Below are 22,500 nucleotides of genomic sequence, written 5' to 3'. Positions count from 1 at the left end.
GCATCGTGGGTAAATGCGTCATGACGGTGGTCAAGGACGACGTAAGGAGGGCAGCGGGGAACCTGCAAGTTTGAGCAGGACAGCAGGCAGGAGGGGAAGCCGCCATCCACGCTATGAGGGAAATGTTCAGTGAAGACAATTGTGAAGCGGTGTTATTAGTGGACGCCAAAAACGCTTTCAACACTATTAACAGAAAAACAATGCTTCACAACATTCGAGTAAAATGTCCCTCTCTGGCACAATATGTAGAAAACACATATAGTGACCCCGCGGATTTGTACATATGTAGTAATAGTGGTAATAGCGTTAAGGTGTTAAAGTCCATGGAAGGGACAACACAAGGTGACCCAGTGGCCATGGCGATGTACGCCCTCGGACTTTCAGTGCTGCAACAAGTTATCTCATATGAGAAAACGAGTGTGAGGCAAGTGGCGTACGCGGATGATCTGTCAGGGGCCGGCAAAATAACAGACTTGAAAAAATGGTGGGGCTTAGTGAACGACAATGGTCTCATCATAGGGTACACACCCAATGCCGCTAAGTCCGTCCTTATTGTAAAGCCTGAACACTATGACAGTGCAGTGGATAGCTTCAGTGGCAGTGGAGTTATAATAACAAAGGATGGACAACGGCATCTGGGTGCTGTCATCGGAACAGAGGAGTTCAAGAAGGAGTACGTAGGAGAAAAGGTGAAGGAGTGGATACATGAGGTGGAAGTCCTGTCTGACATGGCCAGGACTGAGCCTCATGCAGCCTACTCTGCCTACACCCACGGCTTGCAGCATCGGTGGAGATTCCCCATGCGCACCATCCCAGGCATCAGCCCTCTCCTTGCACCACTGGAGGTCTCGATAAGGAACACCTTCCTCCCAGCGTTACTGAGATACCACACCATCGGAGATGGGGAAAGGGCGCTGCTCGAACTTCCACCAAGACTGGGCGGGATGGGAATCACCTCCCCTGAGAAGCTGGCGACTGTGGAGAACCTCAACTCCCTCAAGCTCACCAGGTCCCTCACAGAGAAGATCATTGCCCAGGACGCACATGGTGAAATAGCCCAAAGTGCAGTCACTGAGCAAGGACGAATTATATCTAGAGATAGGCAACAACATCAACGAAACTGTCTCGAAGACCTGATAAATATCCTGCCTGCAACCACAGTGAGAAAAATCCTCACTGCACAGGAAACGGGAGCATCTAACTGGCTAACGTCACTGCCCATCAGAGCGAAGGGCTTCAGCCTCAACAAACAAGAATTTGTCGACGCCATTGCTCTGAGGTACGGCTGGCCGATGGAAGGACTCCCCAGTACCTGTGTGTGTGGCTCCCCCAATGACGTCAACCACACCATGACGTGCAAAAAGGGGGGATTCGTATGTATCAGGCACGATGAGGTGAGAGATCTGACCGCCAGCATGCTCAGGGAGGTGTGCCACGATGTCTCCACTGAACCGACCCTCCTGCCGCTAGACGGCGAGCACCTGCGCTACAGAACAGCCAACACCACCAACGAGGCTCGAGTCGACGTCAGTGCACGAGGGTTCTGGACAAGGGGACAGAAAGCATTCATGTACATACGGATCTTTGACCCGATGGCCGCCTGTCACCACGAACTCTCCCTGGAGGCCGCCCACCGCAAGAATGAGCAGGAGAAGATCCGAGCGTATGGGGAGAGAATCCAACACGTTGACCAGGGCAGCTTCACACCTCTGGTCTTCACCACATCTGGCGGGATGGGCTCCAAGGCTCAGTGCTTCTACTCAAGACTAGCCGACCTAATGGCAGAAAAGAAGCACCAGCCAAGGAGCCATGTCGTCGCATGGATGAGGTGCCGTCTCTCATTCTCCCTCCTCAGATCCGCCCTCCTGTGCCTCAGGGGGACAAGGCATTCCACTCCCATACCTGCAGACTTAGGAGGCCTCGACTGCGAGGCTACAGTGGTGGAGAGTGGCATAAGAGTAAATAGAGTAGAGGTAGAATGAATTTATAGTTAACAACTAATGTTTATATTATAGAGTATTAGATATGGTTGGATGCCACAGTCATTAGCGGGAGCTGGGGCTAATGACCTCCAAGTAATGGAGCCCCTAATTGACACATCAATAAACATGGGGTGGAGGTATTATTAAAAAGTAGTAAAAAAAAAAAGTAGTAGTAGTAGTAGTGGTAGTAGCAGTAATAGTAGTACTAGTAGTAGTACTGTAGTCAGTGCACGAGGGTTCTGGACAAGGGGACAGAAAGCATTCGTGGACATACGGATCTTTGACCCGATGGCCGCCTGTCACCACGAACTCTCCCTGGAGGCCGCCCACCGCAAGAATGAGCAGGAGAAGATCCGAGCGTATGGGGAGAGAATCCAACACGTTGACCAGGGCAGCTTCACACCTCTGGTCTTCACCACATCTGGCGGGATGGGCTCCAAGGCTCAGTGCTTCTACTCAAGACTAGCCGACCTAATGGCAGAAAAGAAGCACCAGCCAAGGAGCCATGTCGTCGCATGGATGAGGTGCCGTCTCTCATTCTCCCTCCTCAGATCTGCCCTCCTGTGTCTCAGGGGGACAAGGCATTCCACTCCCATACCTGCAGACTTAGGAGGCCTCGACTGCGAGGCTACAGTGGTGGAGAGTGGCATAAGAGTAGATAGAGTAGAGGTAGAGTGAATTTATAGTTAACAACTAATGTGTATATTATAGAGTATTAGATATGGTTGGATGCCACAGTCATTAGAGAGAGCTGGGGCTAATGACCTAAAAGTAATGGAGCCCCTAATTGACACATCAATAAACATGGGGTGGAGGTATTATTTTAATGTAGTTGTAGTACTAGTAGTTGTAGAAGTAGTAGTAGTAGAGGAGGAGGCAGTAGACACCTGCCGAAACGATAATTACTCCCAGTGAGGTCTAAAGCACTGTTCAGGGGGTGCTGTGAACTTATCATTAAACCCAGCTGTGACCTCACTGAACGTTTCCCTTTGTGTCTCACAACACAAGGGGGCAGTCACAGCCTGCCCTCTAAAGACAACTCTCTTCCTCCACACGAAACTACAAGCACCTAATAACACACACACCCTTCACTCAAAAATTTTAAAATCATGGCGACTCCTACACCAGCCTCGGAGTCCCCATCTGGGGAGGTGACCATAAATGTCCCCAGGTCGGACTGCCTTTCTGTTGACGACCCTAAGTGTCTTGACATCCCCCTCAACTTTTTCTTCATTAACTTCTGCAACATTCGCGGTCTAAGATCTAATTTTCAATCTGTAGAACACCTCCTCTCCTCTTCTAAACCTCATCTTCTTTTCCTCACTGAAACTCAGGTGTCTGAGGCAACTGACAGTAGCCCCTTTTCTGTTCCCTCCTACTTTCTCTATCCTCATTTTCGATCCAAAGCTGGATGCTACGTTTATGTGCGCAATGACTTAACCTGCTTTCGTGCCCACGCTCTTGAATCTTCCGAGTTTTCCACCATCTGGCTACGACTACAGAGTCATTCTCATACTAAATTTATCTGTGCTGTATACCTCTCTCCTAACTCCTCTGACTATAAGAAATTCTTTGACTACTTAACTTCCAAAGTGGAGCACATTCTGACCCTCTTCCCTTTTGCAGAGATCTCCATTCTTGGAGACTTCAATGTTCACCACCAGCTTTGGCTTTCCTCTCCCTTCACTGACCATCCTGGTGAACTAACTAGCCTACAACTTTGTTATCCTCCATGACCTAGAGCAATTGGTGCAACACCCTACTCGTATTCCTGACCGTCTTGGAGATACGCCCAACATTCTTGACCTTTACCTGACCTCTAATCCTTCTGCTTATGCTGTCACCCTTTCTTCTCCGTTGGGCTCCTCCGATCACAATCTCATATCTTTATCTTGTCCTATCACTCCAATCCCTCCTCAGGATCCCCCTAAGCGAAGGTGCCTCTGGCGTTTTGCCTCTGCTAGTTGGGGGGACCTGAGGAGGTATTTTGCTGATTTTCCTTGGAATGACTACTGCTTCCGTGTCAGAGACCCGTCTTTGTGTGCTGAGCGCATAACAGAGGTGATAGTGTCTGGCATGGAGGCGTACATTCCTCACTCTTTTTCTCGTCCTAAACCATCTAAGCCTTGGTTTAACACAGCTTGTTCTCGTGCTATACATGATAGAGAGGTGGCCCACAAAAGGTACTCAAGCCTTCCATCACCAGAATCTCATGCACTTTATATTTTTGCCTGGAACCATGCCAAGTCTGTTCTCCAACTAGCCAAAAACTCCTTCATTACCAGAAAATGTCAAAACCTTTCAAGATCTAACTCCCCTCGTGATTTCTGGCATCTAGCCAAAAATATCTCTAATAACTTTGCTTTTTCTTCTTTCCCTCCTCTACTTCAAATAGATGGCACCACTGCTATCACATCTATTTCTAAAGCTGAACTCTTCGCTCAAACCTTTGCTAAAAACTCTACCTTGGACGATTCTGGGCTTGTTCCTCCCTCTCCTCCATCCTCTGACTACTTCATGCCACCTATTAAAATTCTTCGCAATGATGTTTTCCATGCCCTCGCTGGCCTAAACCCTCGGAAGGCTTATGGACCTGATGGGGTCCCTCCTATTGTTTTCTGAAACTGTGCCTCTGTGCTTGCACCTTGCCTAGTCAAACTCTTTCAGCTCTGTCTGTCAACATCTACCTTTCCTTCTTGCTGGAAGTTTGCCTACATTCAACCTGTTCCTAAAAAGGGTGATCGCTCTAATCCCTCAAACTAGCGTCCTATATCTTTAATTTCCTGCTTATCTAAAGTTTTTTAATCTATCCTCAACAGGAAGATTCTTAAACATCTATCACTTCACAACCTTCTATCTGATCGCCAGTATGGGTTCCGTCAATGCCGCTCTACTGGTGATCTTCTGGCTTTCCTTACTGAGTCTTGGTCATCCTCTTTTTAGAGATTTTGGTGAAACTTTTGCTGTTGCCTTGGACATATCAAAAGCTTTTAATAGAGTCTGGCACAAAGCTTTGATTTCCAAACTACCCTCCTACGGTTTCTATCATTCTCTCTGTAACTTCATCTCAAGTTTCCTTTCTGACTGTTCTATTGCTGCTGTGGTAGACGGTCACTGTTCTTCTCCTAAATCTATTAACAGTGGTGTTCCTCAGGGTCCTGTCCTGTCACCCATTCTCTTCTTATTATTCATTAATGATCTTCTAAACCAAAGTTCTTGTCCTATCCACTCCTACGCTGATGATACCACCCTGCACTTTTCCACGTCTTTTCATAGATGTCCAACCCTTCAGGAGGTAAACATATCACGCAGGGAAGCCACAGAACGCCTGACTTCTGATCTTTCTAAAATTTCAATGCCTCAAAAACTCAATTCCTCCATCTATCAACTCGACACAACCTTCCAGACAACTATCCCCTCTTCTTCAATGACACTCAACTGTCCCCCTCTTCTACACTGAACATCCTCGGTCTGTCCTTTACTTATAATCTGAACTGGAAACTTCACATCTCATCTCTAGCTAAAATAGCTTCTATGAAGTTAGGTGTTCTGAGACGTCTCCGCCAGTTTTTCTCACCCCCCCCAGCTGCTAACTCTGTACAAGGGCCTTATCCGTCCATGTATGGAGTATGCTTCACATGTCTGGGGTGGTTCCACTCATACTGCTCTTCTAGACAGGGTGGAATCAAAAGCTTTTCGTCTCATCAACTCCTCTCCTCTAACTGACTGTCTTCAGTCTCTCTCTCACCGCCGCAATGTTGCATATCTAGCTGTCTTCTACCGCTATTTTCATGCTAACTGCTCTTCTGATCTTGCTAACTGCATGCCTCCCCTCCTTCCGCGGCCTCGCTGCACAAGACTTTCTTCTTTCTCTCACCCCTATTCTGTCCACCTCTCTAACACAAGAGTTAACCAGTATTCTCAGTCATTCATCCCTTTCTCTGGTAAACTCTGCAACTCCCTGCCTGCTTCTGTATTTCCACCTTCCTATGACTTGAATTCCTTAAAGAGGGAGGTTTCAAGACACTTATCCACCAATTTTTGACCACTGCTTTGACCCTTTTATGGGACTGGCATTTCAGTGGGCATTTTTTTTTATTAGATTTTTGTTGCCCTTGGCAAGCATCCTTCCTACATAAAAAAAAAGTACTAGTAGTATCAGAAGTAGCAATAGTAGTAGTAGTAGTAGCAGTACTAGTAGTATCAGAAGTAGCAATAGTAGTAGTAGTAGTAGCAGTACTAGTAGTATCAGAATTAGCACTAGTAGTAGTAGAAGTAGTACTAGTAGTAGTAGAAGTAGTACTAGTAGTAGTAGTAGTAGTAGCAGTAGTAGTTGGAATAGCAGTAGCAAAAGTCGTAGCAGCAGCAAAAGTAGTAGTAGTAGTAGTAGTAGTAGTAGTAGTAGTAGTAGCAGTAGCAAAAGTATTAGTATTAGTAATAGTAATAGTAGTAGTTGTTGTTGTTGCTGTTGCTGTTTCTGTTGTTGTTGTAACAGAAATAATAAAAGTAACAGCAGTTTTAGTAGTAGTAGTAGTAGTAGTACTAGCAGTAACAGTAGTCATAGTATATGTTCATTGTTTGTTTTCTATTCTCATTTCTATTCATCGTTCCTCGGCTCAGCTATAATTAACTCGCAGCGGCTGTAATGTGTGCAGGGAAGGTGGTGAACCGTTGATCCTAAAAAGCGCCGCGTAATATTGTGATATTTTGTAATATACATTGGCAAAATTACAGCAGCGTACAAAAATATATGATCGAGTTATATATGGTAGAATGACCTCTTTGTTTTTTTTTTTTTGTTTTTTTCAGATAGAGAGAGAGAGAGAGAGAGAGAGAGAGAGAGAGAGAGAGAGAGAGAGAGAGAGAGAGAGAAAGGGAGGATATATGATATCAAGGTTGCAAAACTGTTTGTGTCTGCGTAGGCAGGAACGTATGAAGGTAGGTAGATAGTAGGGAGAAAGGAGGAGGAGGAGGAGGAGGAGGGTGAGGAATAACAAACGTTTGTAAGGGAGGAAGAGAAGAAAAAAAGTATAGCAGGAAGAAAAAAGCAAATGGAAAGTATCAAAAAAGGAAAAGAAAATAGTGGAAAGGGGACAAGGATGAAAAAAAGTAAAAGTAGAAGAAAAAAAGAAAATGTATTCGAAAAATTAAAAGAAAAGTTGCATTTAAAAAACTGTGTAGAAAAACATACAAAGGAGAGAGAGAGAGAGAGAGAGAGAGAGAGAGAGAGAGAGAGAGAGAGAGAGAGAGAGAGAGAGAGCCAGCCAGTCTTTGATGTTATTTAAAGCACGTTTTATTTAATTTAATTTGTACTTTAATCTGTAATTTTATTCATTAAATTTTAAAGTCGTTTTCTTGCCATGAATATTTGAATATCGTGACTTCGCATGACTGGTACCCTCTCTCTGTCTCTCTCTCTCTCTCTCTCTCTCTCTCTCTCTCTCTCTCTCTCTCTCTCTCTCTCTCTCTCTCTCTCTCTCTCTCTCTGAGTTGCACTAAAGGATTTCTATTTCAATTCTTTGATTTCAGTTTTCCCTTTCCTTCCTTCCCTCCCCATCCCCATTCCTCCGTTTCCCCATTCACCCTTCCCTCCCTCCCTGTCCTCGACCACCGGTAAGGGAATAACATTTAATCTTTCAACATAAAGAAAAAAATGTTTGTCCACCCTTTGGCGAAAAGCTGCAACACTTTCAATAAACAAGGTTTTAGCGAGTTACTTGTGTTACTGAGAGGGGGAAAGGAACTGATGCGAGACTTATTGTGATTGTTGCTCTGTTTGTCAAGGTGAATTGGCCATACAAACGTAGAGGTGTGATAAATGTAAAATTAATAACACCAATAATATTAAATAGGTGAATAAAATAAATGAAAAAGTTCGTGTAACATTTATATTTTTCAGTAATAGTAGTAGTAGTGGTGGTGGTGGTGGTGATGGTGTTGGTAGCTTGTTGTTGTTGTTGTTGTTTTTATTGTTATTACTGTTGTTATTGTTATTATTTTTTATTTTTTTGCTATTGATGTTGTTCTTGTTGTTACTGTTGTTATTGTTATAACTTATTGTTTTTGTTGGTAGTACAGTTTTTGTTGTTGCTGTTGTTGTTATAGTTTTTCTTGTTGTTGTTGTTGTTGTTGTTGTTGTTGTTGTCGTCTTTTATATTGCTATTGTTTGTGTTCTTCATGCTGCTCTTATTATTATTATTATTATTATTATTATTATGATTATTATTGTTATTATTATTATTATTATCATCATTATTATTATCATTATTTTTTTATTATTATTATTATTATTATTATTATTATTATTATTATTATTATTATTACTTTCATTTTTATTATTGCTGCTGCTGCTGCTGCTGCTGATGATGTGGCAGGAAGGCCTCATCGCGCACCACGACCTTCAGGGTGTCACGCCCCGCAGTGTGCCCTGCTCGGCTGGAGAATCTGGAAGCTTTCCGCTGTGTATTTTCATTCCTTTAATTAGACAAGACGGGAAGCCTCGTCTGGGCCGCCTGCCTTTGAGGGGAATTGCATCCTGGTACATACCAGATCAGTGGCCCCCCAACTATCTTACATGACGCCCACATTTTCTCTTCAAACAGACGTGCACAGGCGCCCCCCCTGGCCCCCCCCCTATTGTGTCGGTGGGTTGGGGTGTTGGAATAAGTCATTCAGCAGCGCCAGTGTTGATGGTGTTGGTGATGTTGACAAAACATGTAAGGAGACTTGAATTAATAAAAAGCTAATTATGGTAGATTGATAGATTTATACTTTGCACAGGTGTAAGGACAGATACTTGTTACATAAGAACGTAAGAAAATAAGGGAAGCTGCAAGAAGCCTTCATGCTTACACGTGGCAGCCCCTGTAAAAAAAAAACGTTTACCTAACTATTTTGACCTATTTTCCCATTCATTGTTGTTGTGCTAATTTCATTATATACTTTTAAACAATTATTTTTTTTGGACAGATGACCACATCTTCCCTGTATCCTCCTTACGGTCCTTTTTAGAGGGTCGTGTATCCCCCCTACCCCCTAATAAAGACCGTAATAATGGTAATGAGATTTCTATTGTAATATATTTCTAAAGTCGTTTTCTCTTACCTCAAAGGAGCAAAACTTCTTTTAATCGAGAGAGTATTTGAAAACCATAATGTTCCCGATGTCCCCATTGCTTTGAGGAATACTCGTTCACTGAAAATCATTTTAAAAACACAAAGGCGGTATTTTTTATTTATCAGATATTCATAAAAGATCGGTACCAAATACGTGAAGATTTGATTGTTTTTTTAACAAGTACATGAAAAAATTAAAGGAAAAGAGCGTTCCTTTATATTGCTATAGATGACATGAGCCCAGTTCACTAATTCCCTTCCGTCCCTGACACTTGAACATCACTACATGATGCTAATCCTTTTTTTTATCTCTCTCTCTCTCTCGTTTGGATGCAGTAAAGGGGGAGTGATTTTCTCTTCTCACTCCCACTAAACCAAGCAGCGGCAATCTTCCCATTTTTTTTTTTTATCAACTACTGATTTCACGTGTACAAAACTTTCATGCTTTTTCCGTGTTGCTACACATGTTGCTATGTTTTATTTTGTTTCCTCTCTCTCTCTCTCTCTCTCTCTCTCTCTCCTGCAATAATTATTTCTGTCTTCCTGCAGTTCTTAAAAACTGCAGACAATTCAAGTTGTTTTCCTTTAATATTACGACAATGGCGTGAAACTTTTCTTCTTCCCATGTACTGCGCATGTCATACTCGCCTTTTCTTGTAGCGTCGCCACCTAATCTTCTCTTGCTTTCTCTTTAAAAGTATCAACATTTTGCTCACTCTCGTTACAGACTCGTGAACCTATTGATGTTTTCTTTAATGGTACTGAATTTTTCGTATACCGTTTACATCCAAATCTATATTCTTATTCGCTTTCAAAATAGTATTGTGATGTTGGATTTCTTTATGCTCTAAACACGAGAAACTCCTTTTGTTTGCTGTGGTAGCGATAAATTCCTTTGCTTCCATTATAATGTCGTCGCCAGAACTGACTCACCTTCTCTTTAAAAATGTGAAACCCATTTCCATCCCTCTATACTTAGACACGAGAATCTTCTCATTAATAGTACTACATTAACGGTGAATTATTTTTGTTTGCTGTTCTCCAGGTACCGGGAATCCACTCTCACCTGTACTCATTAGCCCAGCAACCCTAATTAGCAGTCAGGTAGCCTCGCACCTTCCTTCACTCGAGGTAAGATCCTTTTTTTTTTTCATGAATCCATTTTTACTCTCACTTTCTTCCTCCATTTTTATTTATTTTATTTTTTTTACTACTACTGCTACTACTACTACTACTACTACTACTACTACTACTACTACTACTACTACTTCTTCTTTTATATAAGACAGCCACTGGCCTAGGCCAACAATGAGATTGAAAATAAAAAGCCCACTTTGGTGCCAGTCCCTAAAGAAAACTAGAAAATAATCTTTCAAAATTGAAAGATGTTTTGAAACCTCCCTCTTGAAAGAGTTCAAGTCACAGGAAGGAGGAAATACAGAAGCAGGCAGAGAGTTCCAGAGTTTACCAGAGAAGAGAATGAATGGCTTAGAATATTGGTTAACTCGTGCATTAGAGAAGTTGACAGAATAAGAGTGAGAGAAAGAAGAAAGTCTTGTGCAGCCAGGCCGCGGGAGGAGGGGAGGCATGCAGTTAGCAAGATGAAAAGATCAGTTAACTTGAAAGTAGCGGTAGAAGATAACAAAAGATGCAGCATTGCGGCGATGAGAAAGAGGCCGAAGACATTCATTTAGAGGAGAGGAGTCGATTAGACGAAATACTTTTGATTCCATCCTGTCTAGAAGAGGTATGAGTGGAACCTCCTATAAATATGAAGCATACTCCATACAAGGAACGGATAAAGTCCCTGAACAGAGTTAGCTGCTATGGGATGAGAAAAAAATTGGCAGAGACGACTCGGAACGCCTAACTGCATATCTGTTTTTAGTTAGGGATGAGATATGAAATCTCCAGTTTGGATTATATGTAAAGGACTGACCTAGGATGTTCAGAATGGGGAGGCAGTTTAAAGTCATTAAAGAAGAGGGGATAGCTATCTTGAAGGTTGTGTCGAGATGATAGATGGAGGAATTGAGTTTTTGAGGCATTGAATGTCATTAAATTTGCTCTGCCTCAATCAGGAATTTTAGATCACAATTCAGGTGTTCTGCGGCTTCCCTGCGTGAGCTGTTTAATTCTTGAAGCGGAGAACTTCTAAGAAGAGGCGTTGAAAAGTGCAGAGTGGACAGAACAATGCTTAGATGATTATTAATAGACAATAGGAAGAGAGTGGGTGACAGGACAGAATCCTGTTGAACACTGTTAATTAATAGACTCAGGAGAAGAACAGTGACCGTCTACCACAGCAGCAATAGAACGGTCAGAAAGGAAACTTGAGATGAAGTCACAGAGAGAAGGATAGAAGTTGTAGGAGTGTAGTCTGGAAATCAAAGCTTTGTGCCAGACTCTATCAAAAGCTTTTGATATGACTATGGCAACAGAGAAAGTTTCACCAAAATCCCTAAAAGAGGATGACCAAGACTCAGTGAGAAAAGCCAGATCACCAGTAGAGCGGCCTCGATGGAATCCATACTGACGATCAGATATAAGATTGTGAAATGGCAGATGTTTAAGAATCTTTCTGATGAGGATAGATTAAAAAACTTTAGAGAAGCAGGAAATTAATAGAATAAGACGGTAGTTTGAGGGATTAGGGCAGTCAGCCTTTTTCAGGAACAGGCAGAATGTAGGCAAACTTCCAGCAAGAAGGAAAGGTAGATGCTGATAGACAGAGTGTGCCTCCGTTCAAGCACGGAGGCACATTTTCGGAGAACAATTAGAGGAACCCCCAACAGGTCCATAAGACCTATCAGCAGCAGAAAATATAATTTGGAAATATTGTTTCCAAACTTCTCAAATATTTTCAAATGTTTGCAGTTTGCAAACATTTAGGAAACTAGAGAAACAGTTTCCACGGATGGATGATGAGTAGATAGATGGATGGATGGATGAATGAGTGGATGGATGGAAGGATGGATGAGCGAATGAATAGATGAATGAATGAGTGAGGAGATGGATGGATGCTTGAGTATATGGATAAGTGGAAGGATGGATGGATGAGTGGATGAAAGAATGGATGGATGGATGGATGGATGAGTGGATGGATGGGTGGGTGGATGGATGGATGGGTGGGTGGATGGATGGATGGGTGATGGATGGAAGAGTAAGTTTTTCCAAACTATTTCCAAAATATTTCTCAAATGTTTCCCAAATGTTTCTCATATGTTTCGTAAGTCGGCAAATGTTTGCAAACAGTTTGCAAGTATTGCTCCAAAGAGTGTTTCTTGGTGTGGATGTGGCATAAGCTTTCCAAGGGTTGAGGCCAACGAGGGCATGGAAAGCATCATTGTGAAGAATGATAATGGGCTAGCATGAAATAATCGGAGGATGGAGGAGAGGGAGGAACAAGCCCTGAATCATTCGAGGAAGAGTTTTTAACAAAGGTCTGAGCGAAGAGTTCAGCTTTAGAGATAGATGAGATGGCAGTGGTGTCATCAGGATGAAATCTTATTGTTATTGCTGCTGCTAGTATTTATTTTATTTTATTTTTTTCACTTCTTTTTCTTCTTTGTATTCCACATGACTTTTTTTTACAGTAATAATAATACTGGTGATAATAATTATTGTAATAGTAATGATGATGAATCTAATGCTAGTATTGATAATTATCATTGTTATAATAATAATAATAATAATAGTAATAATAATAATGATAATAATAATAATAATAATAATAATAATAATAATAATAATAATAATAATAATAATAATAATAATAATTATTATTATTATTATTATTATTATTATTATTATTATTATTATTATTATTATTATTGTTATTGTTGTTGTTTGCTGTTGTTGTTGTTGTTGTTGTTGTTGTTGTTGTTGTTGTTGTTGTTGTTGTCGCTGTTTTATTATTATTATTATTATTATTATTATTATTATTATTATTATTATTATTATTATTATTATCATTATTATTATTATTATTATTGTTATCATCATTGTTACAACTATAAGCATTATTATTTTTTTATTAATCTATTTATTCATGTCGTAGTAGTAGTAGTAGTAGTAGTAGTAGTAGGAGTAAGAAAGTAACATAAAAAAAATAATGGAAGTTGCAAGAAGCCATCAGGCCTACACGTGGCAGTCCCTTTATGAAACATACCAACTTATTTCCACCTATCATCCCTATCCATTAATTTGTCTCATCTTCTTTCAAAGCTCCCTAATGACTAATAACCTGATTACTTAGTCCATTCCGTTTATCTATCACTCTACTTTAGAACCAATTCCTTCCTATCTCTTTCTTAAACCTAATTTTTTTCAACTTTGAACCCATTACTTCTTGTCCCATCTTGATTACTGATCCTGATAATTTTCATTACGTCACCCTAGTTATATCACCTATACCACTTGAAGACCTCTATCAGGTTCCCTCTTGACCTATGCCTCTCCAAGGAATGCAGATTTAAAAGCTTCAGTCTCCTTTCGTAAGGAATACCCCTCATCCCCTGTATTTTTTTAGTTGTTCTCCTTTTTACTGTTTCTAATAGACATATATCCTTCCTGTACTATGGGGACCAGAACTGCACAGCATAGTCTAAATGAGGTCTTCCCATATACATATAACTTTAATATTACTTCGGGACTTTTAACACTCCTAAAAATTAATCCTAATACTCAATTTGTTTTATTTCTGTCCTCTATGCCTTGTTTTTTCAGACGGAGACCAGACTTAACTATAACTCCTAATTCTTTTTCGTAGCCAGAACCTACCAGAGTTTTCTTGTGTACAAACTCGGGATTGTAGTAGTAGTAGTAGTAGTAGTAGTAGTATTGGAGGTGGTGGTATTATTATTATTATTGTTATTATTATTGTTATTATTATTATTATTATTATTATTATTATTATTATTATTATTATTATTATTATTTTTATATGTATCATCATCATCACCATCGCCATTATCAACACTGTTACCAGACACAAACGAATTGAGGGATTGACAAAAAGTTAAAGAAAACAGAGAAGAGGGAAGAGGAAAAAGGAGGAGGAGGAGGAGGAGGAGGAGGAGGAGGAAGAGGAAACGAAAAGGAAGAGGAAGGGAAGGGGAGGAGAACGAGGAGGAGGAGAGGTAAGGCATTAGTTAAGTTAAGGAAAAAATATTGTTGAAACTTCTTGTGAGGGAAGGAAAGCAGGAGGGAGGGAGGGAGAGAGAAATTAGGGGGGAGGGAGAAAAGTAAGGATGAGAGAGAGAGAGAGAGAGAGAGAGAGAGAGAGAGAGAGAGAGAGAGAGAGAGAGAGAGAGAGAGAGAGAGAGAGAGAACAACTCGTTGGGTCTCGCTCTCTCTCTCTCTCTCTCTCTCTCTCTCTCTCTCTCTCTCTCTCTCTCTCTCTCTCTCTCTCTCTCTCTGTCTTCCTCCTTCAGAACGTCAAAGTGAGAAACTAGAAAGGAAGAGGAATAGAAAAGAAGGAAAAATGTGTGTGTGTGTGTGTGTGTGTGTGTGTGCAAAACTGGTCTGTACAGGTAAATGATTAGTTTCCTTCACTGGCAAGTATTAGTATTCCTTTTTTTTCTTTTTTTTTGTCTTTCGCTATCTTCTTTTATCCGCGTATTCCTCCTCTCTTCCTCTTTCCCTTAAGTTCAGGAAGCTGTCTGATTTTTTCTTCGTCCTAATTTCCCTCTCTCCTCTCCTCTGACCTCCCTCCTATCCTCCTCCCTCGGATTTTTTTTTTTTTCTAATCTTCCTCATTCTCCTCATTCTCCCTCCTCCATTTTTCGATTCTTCCATTTCCTCCCTCCACGTGTCTTTCTCCTTCCACCTTCCCGCTTATTTCCTCCTTTAGCTTCCTCCTTTCCTTCCTTTGTCATTTTTCTCCTCTTTTCTCTCGTCTCTTTCCTTCTCTATTTCACTCATTTCCTTTCCTGCCATATTATCTCCCGTCATGTTATTTCTCTCTCTCTCTCTCTCTCTCTCTCTCTCTCTCTCTCTCTCTCTCTCTCTCTCTCTCTCTCTCTCTCTCTCTCTCACTTTCTCTCAGCCGACGAATACACCAAAATTACTCCCTCACTAATTTTCACTTTATTATGAAACTTTTTCTTCCTTTATTTCTCAGGAAAAAGCGAGCACGGCGCTGCCTCGCTGACGTTGTGTGTGTGTACGTGTGTGTATGTGTGTGTGTGTGTGTGTTGCTCAATCAGTGTTGCGGGGAGACTGGTGGCAGAGAGAGAGAGGGAGAGAGAGAGAGAGAGAGAGAGAGAGAGAGAGAGAGAGAGAGAGAGAGAGAGAGAGAGAGAATCTGCCGAGTGCTAAGTGCCTGTGATTCTCTCTCTCTCTCTCTCTCTCTCTCTCTCTCTCTCTCTCTCTCTCTCTCTCTCTCTCTCTCTCTCTTGTTCTCGCGATGTTGCTTCTCCTTTTAAATCTTTCAGGACGATGCTGGAGGAAGAGGAAGAGGAGTTCCAAAAGCGAAACAGCGAGGAAGAGAGATTTGGAGGGAAAGGAAGAGGAACTGAAACAAGGAAGCAGAAGAGGAGGAGGAGTTAACTCGGTCGTCCTTGTTTGTTTACACTACAGCTGTATTGATACTTGTCTGCATCTGTTTGTTCAGGATAGGTGGTACACTTTTTTTTTTTTTGACCTATAGGCTTCTTCCTCTGTGATTTCCTTGCAGTAGACTCTCTCTCTCTCTCTCTCTCTCTCTCTCTCTCTCTCTCTCTCTCTTATATCAACACACACACACACACACACACACACACACACACACTCACACTCAGTAAGGAAAATGAAACAGTCTGTGAATTGTAAACAGAAACATTTCTTCGGTAACAAGCTTTGCACAATAGTTCCTCAACACCTCTAAACACAGATACACAGTAACTCAGGGCCTTGTATGGATTTTCTATAGTTAGTTTTAAAAGGGAGACAAAAAAATATCCAGCGTTATAATAGTTGTAGTTAATATATTAAATATTGTTTGTGGTTGTGTTCATTTTGATTTAGACTGTATGTATGGTATTTGAGGTAAATTTTTCATCCTTAATCTAAGCAGTATAAGATTTAGGTATATAAATAGGGATTTTATTTAAAATATTTGGGCAGCTTTCTATCTATTTTCACATTTTTATCTCCTTTTCTGGCTAATTTTCCGTTTTCCATTTTCACTTTAGGATTTTTGTTTTCATTTCGGTTTTTCTGTCCTCGTTCTTCCCGTCTTCCATTTTTTCATTTGCTAATTATACAACACGAACAAAACAGAGCGAAATAAAAAGTTAAGTAAAAAGGAGAGGAGTAACGTACAAAAAAATAAATAAATAAAGAAGGTTAATTAAGACCTTTCTTTTTTCTTCGATGTCTCGTGGTTGCTGAAAAATTGATCGGAAGACCCAAGAAAAAAAGCATTAACATAATTTTGTAACCTAAGCTTTTGTAGCCTAACTTTTAATGCGGAACTTTCCAGACTCGAAAAAGGAGTAGACTAGATCGGGAGGTCTCGCCGGAACAGACTCTTGACTGAGCATTGGTGAAGAGGTGGAGAGCAGAAGTCTGTTAGAAAGAAGGAATAAAGAATAAAGATTAGAAAACAAAAATAGGAAAGAAAGGGGAAGGCATATATCAGAGGGAGAATGAGGAAAGGAGGAGCAAAAAGGGAGGAAAATAGAGGTCAGGAAGCGGGTGTAGGAAAAAAAGGAGAGGGAAAGTGGTGGAGAGGAAGAGAAAGGTAGTTTATAGAAAGTGAAGGAGGAATAGAAAAGGAGGAAGAGTAGAGGTTAGAAAAGAGACAAAGAATAAAGATTAGGAAACAGGAATAGGAGATAAAGGGGAGAGAATCGGTTAAAAGGAAGAGAAAGGCATATCAGCAAATGAAGGAGAAAAGTAGAAAGGGAGGAAGAATAGATGTTAGGAAGCAGGAATAGGAGAAAAAGAAGAGAAACGGGTGGAAAAGAAGAGAAAGGCAAATTAGACCGTGAAGGAGGAAAGGACAAATAGAAAGGGAGGAAGAATAGAGATTAGGAAGCAGGAATAAGAGAAAAAGGGGAAGAAAGGGTTAGAGAAGAAAAGGCAAGAGTTTGTAGAGGTGGAGAAAAGGAGAGAGGTTAAAGAGGGAGGAAGAAGGGAGGATGGTAGGAAATTAATTAGGACATTTGTTTTCTAGGGACTGAATTAAAAAAAAAACGGGATGAAGAAATGAAGCAAGGTAGTGCTAAGTGACCTGAGTAATGTCTACAATTTTTGGGGGAACAGTAAATGAGAAGGAAAAGTGTGGTGGTAATAGAAGTAGTAGCAGTGGTGATGGTGGTACTAGTAGTATTTGTAGTAATAGTAGTAGTTCACCTTCCACACAAGTTTTAAACTGCCATAATTATTATGGTGTGTGTGTGTGTGTGTCCTCTCTCTCTCTCTCTCTCTCTCTCTCTCTCTCTCTCTCTCTCTCTCTCTCTCTCTCTCTCTCTCTCTCTCTCTCTCTCTCTCTCTCTCTCTCTCTCTCTCTCTCTCTCTCTCATGACTTGTAGGTGTCTAAGTGTACGTTGATATCCAAGCTTACTTCCGTCACAACAAACCGTCAGCTGAAAGGATCCTCACGTCATCCTCATCTCTCCATAGAATCACAGCACCTTGGAGGGCAACACTTATAAGGACCATATTCTGAAACACTTCTGCGCCGCATCTCTACTATATTCAAAAGGCTCTAGTTGAAGTTAAGTGGGTTTTTAAGGATGTTTTCGTGGTTGTAGTGACATACAAACATGATTTTTATACACGATGAACATTGAGAACCCGGCTTATTGTCTCTGTGGTCTTTGAAAATAATCGTGGTGAGAGAGTAAAGTGTTTCAGAGTAGACACGCCCAGGCTCGCACTTCGCCTCGTACATACCACCACAGTGCGTTTCACCGCCCATCTCGGAGTATGGAACGACGACGCTCGTGTGTCACCTCTCATACCAGCTGCAGGGACAGGCTGCTCCTTGCCACTTGTAAGGCGGTGCGCCACAGCGTCCTGGCGGCTGCGGAAAGGGCCACGGCAGTCTTCTCTACATCCACGTGTGTACAGAGGTTTTGAACACTGATGCAGAGGATTATGAGTAGGTGGGTAGAGAAAGTATAATAGTATTAATAGAAATATAATGATAATAATCATAATAGTAATAATAATAACAATAATAATGCATACATATAAGCTGTCTCCCCCAAAAAGGAGATAACCAAGACACGGCAGACAATTTTCACATTATCACTCATTCACACCACTCTCTCAGCCCCTTGGCCCCCGACGGAGAAAAGGAAGTACTCCTGCGCTCACTTCCCGGGGATCACCCGCACTACTTAAGACAGTCTGATCCGGAACAAGACTCCTCCACAGCAAGTACTCTCCCTACCACTACGATTGTCCCACACGATGTGTGGCGATTTTAATCAGAGATTGCAGGACTGCATCATTCCTCACTCACAACTGGTCTCCATTCACTTCTGTCATGCACAATCATTCTACTATGCTCTAGGGTCAGTCCTCTTCCCTTTAAGGCGTCCTTTACACTATCTATCCATCCCTTACGTGCCCTGCCTCTCAAGTTCACACCTCTCACACGAGATCTTATTACCTTTCTTTTTCACCAACCTGCCATCCTCTATTCTCTGAACAGTTCCATACCAACTCAGCGCACATTGCTCTGCTCGTCTGGCCAAGTCTCTCGCAACACCTGCTATCCTTCTCACTTCCTCATTTCTGACTCTGTCCATCCGAGTTTAAGGACTCCTTAGACACCTCATCTCCATTACATTCAATCTCTTCTTGTCTGCTACCCCCATCTTCCAAGTCTCAGCACCGTACAGTGCAGTGGGCACTATTATCCCTTCATACAATATTCTCTTTCTCTTTACGTTAAGCAGACTGGGTGTGATCAAGTTATTAAGCACCATTAAAAAAGTGCTCTGATTTTCATTTTTGTTCTAACTGGGATGAGGTTAAGAATTTCATGAACACCCATAAAGTACAACAAGCAAACAGGTGATATGCAGATCAAAGCAGCTCCCAACGAGACCTCAGCAAACCTGACCATGGTGCTTCTTACAGAGCGTACACAATACCTGACCAGAGGCGCCCACCCAGCGTCAACAACAGACCAATTCAGAGAGGTTTCTCCGACGCCCCTGATATGTCTACTTGGAGAGCTTCATCTTGCCCCCTTCACTATTTCTACTCAGAGAACTCTCTCGTACCCTCCCAACACCTACATTGAGAGCTTCCTCCAACCTTCCATCAGACGGAATGACGGTGGGACAACAGAGAGCAGGTTGGATTGAAGCCAATGGTGGACACAGCTATCACACACACTCCTCAGCATTGAGGAGAGTGCCTGAGGAAGGTCCCCATACGCCCTTCAGTAACTTCCGCCCTTACAGTTCGGGTTTCAGGAACTGGAGTAGAAATCACTCACCTTATAACCACACACCTACTCCAAGATCTGAGACGCGGGAGACACACAATGAATATGCATTATGAACTAAGAAGTCAATTGGTTTCGAATAATTCTGAGCCCTATAAGAGGAGGAAGATAGGATGCTTTAATTGTGGCGAATTTAATCATGTGCAAGCTAACTGTAGATTTGATCACAAACTTCTATGAACTAATTGCCAATGTAGAAGACATAAGAACCGCCTGTGCCGGCAATATAGTACACAGGGAGATGGCGAAGAAGCACTTGCCGATGGAAACAGTAAAGGAAATCTCTTGACTATCGAACATCTAAATGTTCAGTCTTTGCAATGCAATATTGATGAAATATCATTGTTAACCATAGAAAGAAATATTGACATCTTATGTATTAGTGAATCTTGGCTTGTCCTTCATACACCAGATGATTTTGTCAACCTACCAAATTATAACATTTTTCGATGTAATAGTGGGCATGGTGGTGGTGTCTTCATTTATGTAAAGGATTTCTTGTCTGCCAATGTAACTGATTTAAAGGTTTCCAGACAGACAGGCATTAAAGACATGGGTAACGGTACAATGTCGCAAGTTACCTGCAGATATTACTGGATGTCTGTACTGACATCTCAAAGCTCCGGCTGCCGCTTTCGATATCATTCAGGATGTTTTGAGACTGATTTACATGAGAAATAAGGCATCGTTTATTCTTGGTGACCTTAATGATAATTTGTTTGCTAATGATAAAAAGCTTAATAAGATCATAAAAAAAAAATCAAATAATAAACCAACAAGGGTTACTTACACCTGCGTCCTCAACAACACTGGATTTTGTTATTACTCATATAAACTAGACATTATAAACTCCTGGGATGTTGTTCCACAAGAAGTCGGAGGTCATGATCTTATTAGCATCACTGTTGACAGTGGTAAACCCTAAGAGACCGCCTGCTATCCGATCATTTCGTCACCTCGGTAACTTATACTAAAGACACCTTTTGTTGTAAATTTTTACAAAATATACAATATTTTCATGAAATCATGCAGACTGACGATGTAAATACACAGGTTAATATTTTTTTCTGAAAATTTTATTAAATGTTTAAATAACTGTGCTCCCATTGTTACCAAGAGTGTTAAAAGAACACTTACACCATGGATGAATGACCACACACGGGAAGCTATGACGCTTAGAAATTATTCTCGCATAAAACTAAAATTTGATCGACACAACGTAGCTATTCAGGAACAATATAAGCATGAAAAAGTGTTAAGACTGTAATCACAGACTTTAATCACAGCTGCTAAAGCAGAATATCATTATCAGCAATTAGAAGAGCTGATACCTCTAAGACCTGGAAAATCATTAGAGATATTGTTCCTAATTGCAAATACAACTCTAATGGCTATAATTTGGAAAACACAATTAATAAAGCCGATGAATCTAATTTTCATTTTGCAAATGTCGGAAAAATACATATGAAAAAGTCAAGAATTCTTTCACGGTAAAAATTTATCACATGCAAATCATTTTAATGTACTTTTAGGTGCCGGTAATCTTTTAGACCTCATCCTATAAATGTTGATACTATTATCCTCACCATTAAAAAAGTTTAAAAGAAACCAGTTCTGTAGGCTCGGATGGCATATTAGTAACATTTATTAAGGATGCACTATTTTTTTTTTACTTGCATAAATAATACTTCCATTGTGACAAGTATCTTTCCTACATCCTGGAAACATGTGTTGGTTTTACCCATATTCAAAAGCGATGATGTTGATTATTTGAATAATTTTCGACTAATCTCATTATTACCCATTATAACTTTTCTATCTAAAATATTAGAAAAAGTTGTCACTAATCAGCTCATCCAGTTTTTGGAACCTAGCAAACTACTGTCAAACACACAACATGATTCTCGCCCGAAACTATCAACAGAGACTACACTCACTGTAATTACAAACAAAATATTTAATAATATGGACTTAAAGAAAAACTACATTGTTAATCTCGTGTGATCCCTCAAAAGCTTTCGACAGTGTTAGTCATGACATCCTTTTAAAGAAATGTACTACGCTTAAAATTTACTTCTTCTGATTTTAAAAGTTACATTGAAAACAAAACTCAGTCTGTCCGTTTGAATTAGACAGTATCTAATAAGTTAAATATAGCTTATAGTGTCCCACAAGGCTCGATTTTAGGACCAGTATTATTCTCTATGTCAATGACCTAGCCAAGAGAGAACATTTCTAGCACAATACGCTGATGACACTCAATTTTTTCATGCTGACACTAAATAATCTTGGTTATATTTTAATTATGACTACCTGTGTTAAGATATGTAAAATAATGTTTTCCTAGAAATGGACTCTGTAATATATTTTTTTTCTAGAAATGTATTCATGTTAAACCCAAACGCTGTGTCTTCACAGGTAACAAAACTTCTGTCATGGATTCCTCCGAACACCATTATAACGTTGTGATGGTGACTTTATTAATTCAACTACAAATGTAAAAAATCTAATGGTCTACACTGACAGATGTATGTTCTTTGATGTACATATTAGTAAAATAACAAACAAAATAATAGGTACATTAATGTACATTAACAGAATAGGCAAACATTTTGATAAACTGACTCGAATACTTGTTGCACAATCTTTGGCTTTAAGTTTAATAGATTATTGTATTGTTATATGGGGCTCAGCTAGCAAAACTGCTGCACAGTGTCCAGAAACTACAAAATTTTGCAGCCAAAAGTAGCTTCTCGGTGTGCTAGGAAGTATGATCATGTAACCCCCATCATAAAAGAGTTAAAGTGGCTGAAAATCAAAGAGATGCATACCCTTGATAAATGTACCTCTGTTTATAAGACTCGATGGTCTTACCCAGATTGGTACCTTAAGTTCTCTACTCACAGAGAAAACACCACACGAGACAATTAAATGATTTGCATGTCTAGAG

The 22,500-nt window shown here is 40.6% G+C and overlaps 1 protein-coding gene and 1 long non-coding RNA gene across 3 annotated transcripts in view; one reads left to right on the top strand and one right to left on the bottom strand.

Annotated features, from left to right (window-relative positions):
* The window catches only part of LOC135092129 (uncharacterized), an 81,715-nt gene extending 62,062 nt beyond the window's left edge, over positions 1-19,653 (top strand). Inside the window, exons 3-6 of one of the 2 annotated variants that reach the window (XR_010262763.1) lie at positions 10,143-10,228; positions 15,535-18,192; positions 18,363-18,606; positions 19,178-19,653. Coding sequence is in view for 1 of the 2 variants with exons in the window: in XM_063990374.1 (XP_063846444.1) it covers positions 18,173-18,192; positions 18,363-18,469; positions 19,178-19,407 (357 nt within the window). In the remaining variant the exon portion in view is untranslated. Of the gene's footprint in view, positions 1-10,142; positions 10,229-15,534; positions 18,193-18,362; positions 18,607-19,177 lie in introns of those variants that run through there. The other variant, XM_063990374.1, reaches the window with a different exon arrangement.
* The window catches only part of LOC135092130 (uncharacterized), a 23,266-nt gene continuing 16,666 nt past the window's right edge, over positions 15,901-22,500 (bottom strand). The window contains exons 2-3 of the long non-coding RNA XR_010262764.1: positions 17,981-18,169; positions 15,901-16,648 (exon numbers count right to left, since the gene is read on the bottom strand). This is a non-coding gene — a long non-coding RNA (uncharacterized LOC135092130). The remainder of the gene's footprint in view (positions 16,649-17,980; positions 18,170-22,500) is intronic.

This window comes from Scylla paramamosain, chromosome 39 (assembly GCF_035594125.1).
Source record: "Scylla paramamosain isolate STU-SP2022 chromosome 39, ASM3559412v1, whole genome shotgun sequence".
Lineage (NCBI taxonomy): Eukaryota > Metazoa > Arthropoda > Malacostraca > Decapoda > Portunidae > Scylla > Scylla paramamosain.
This window is presented reverse-complemented; position numbering and strand designations above follow the sequence as displayed.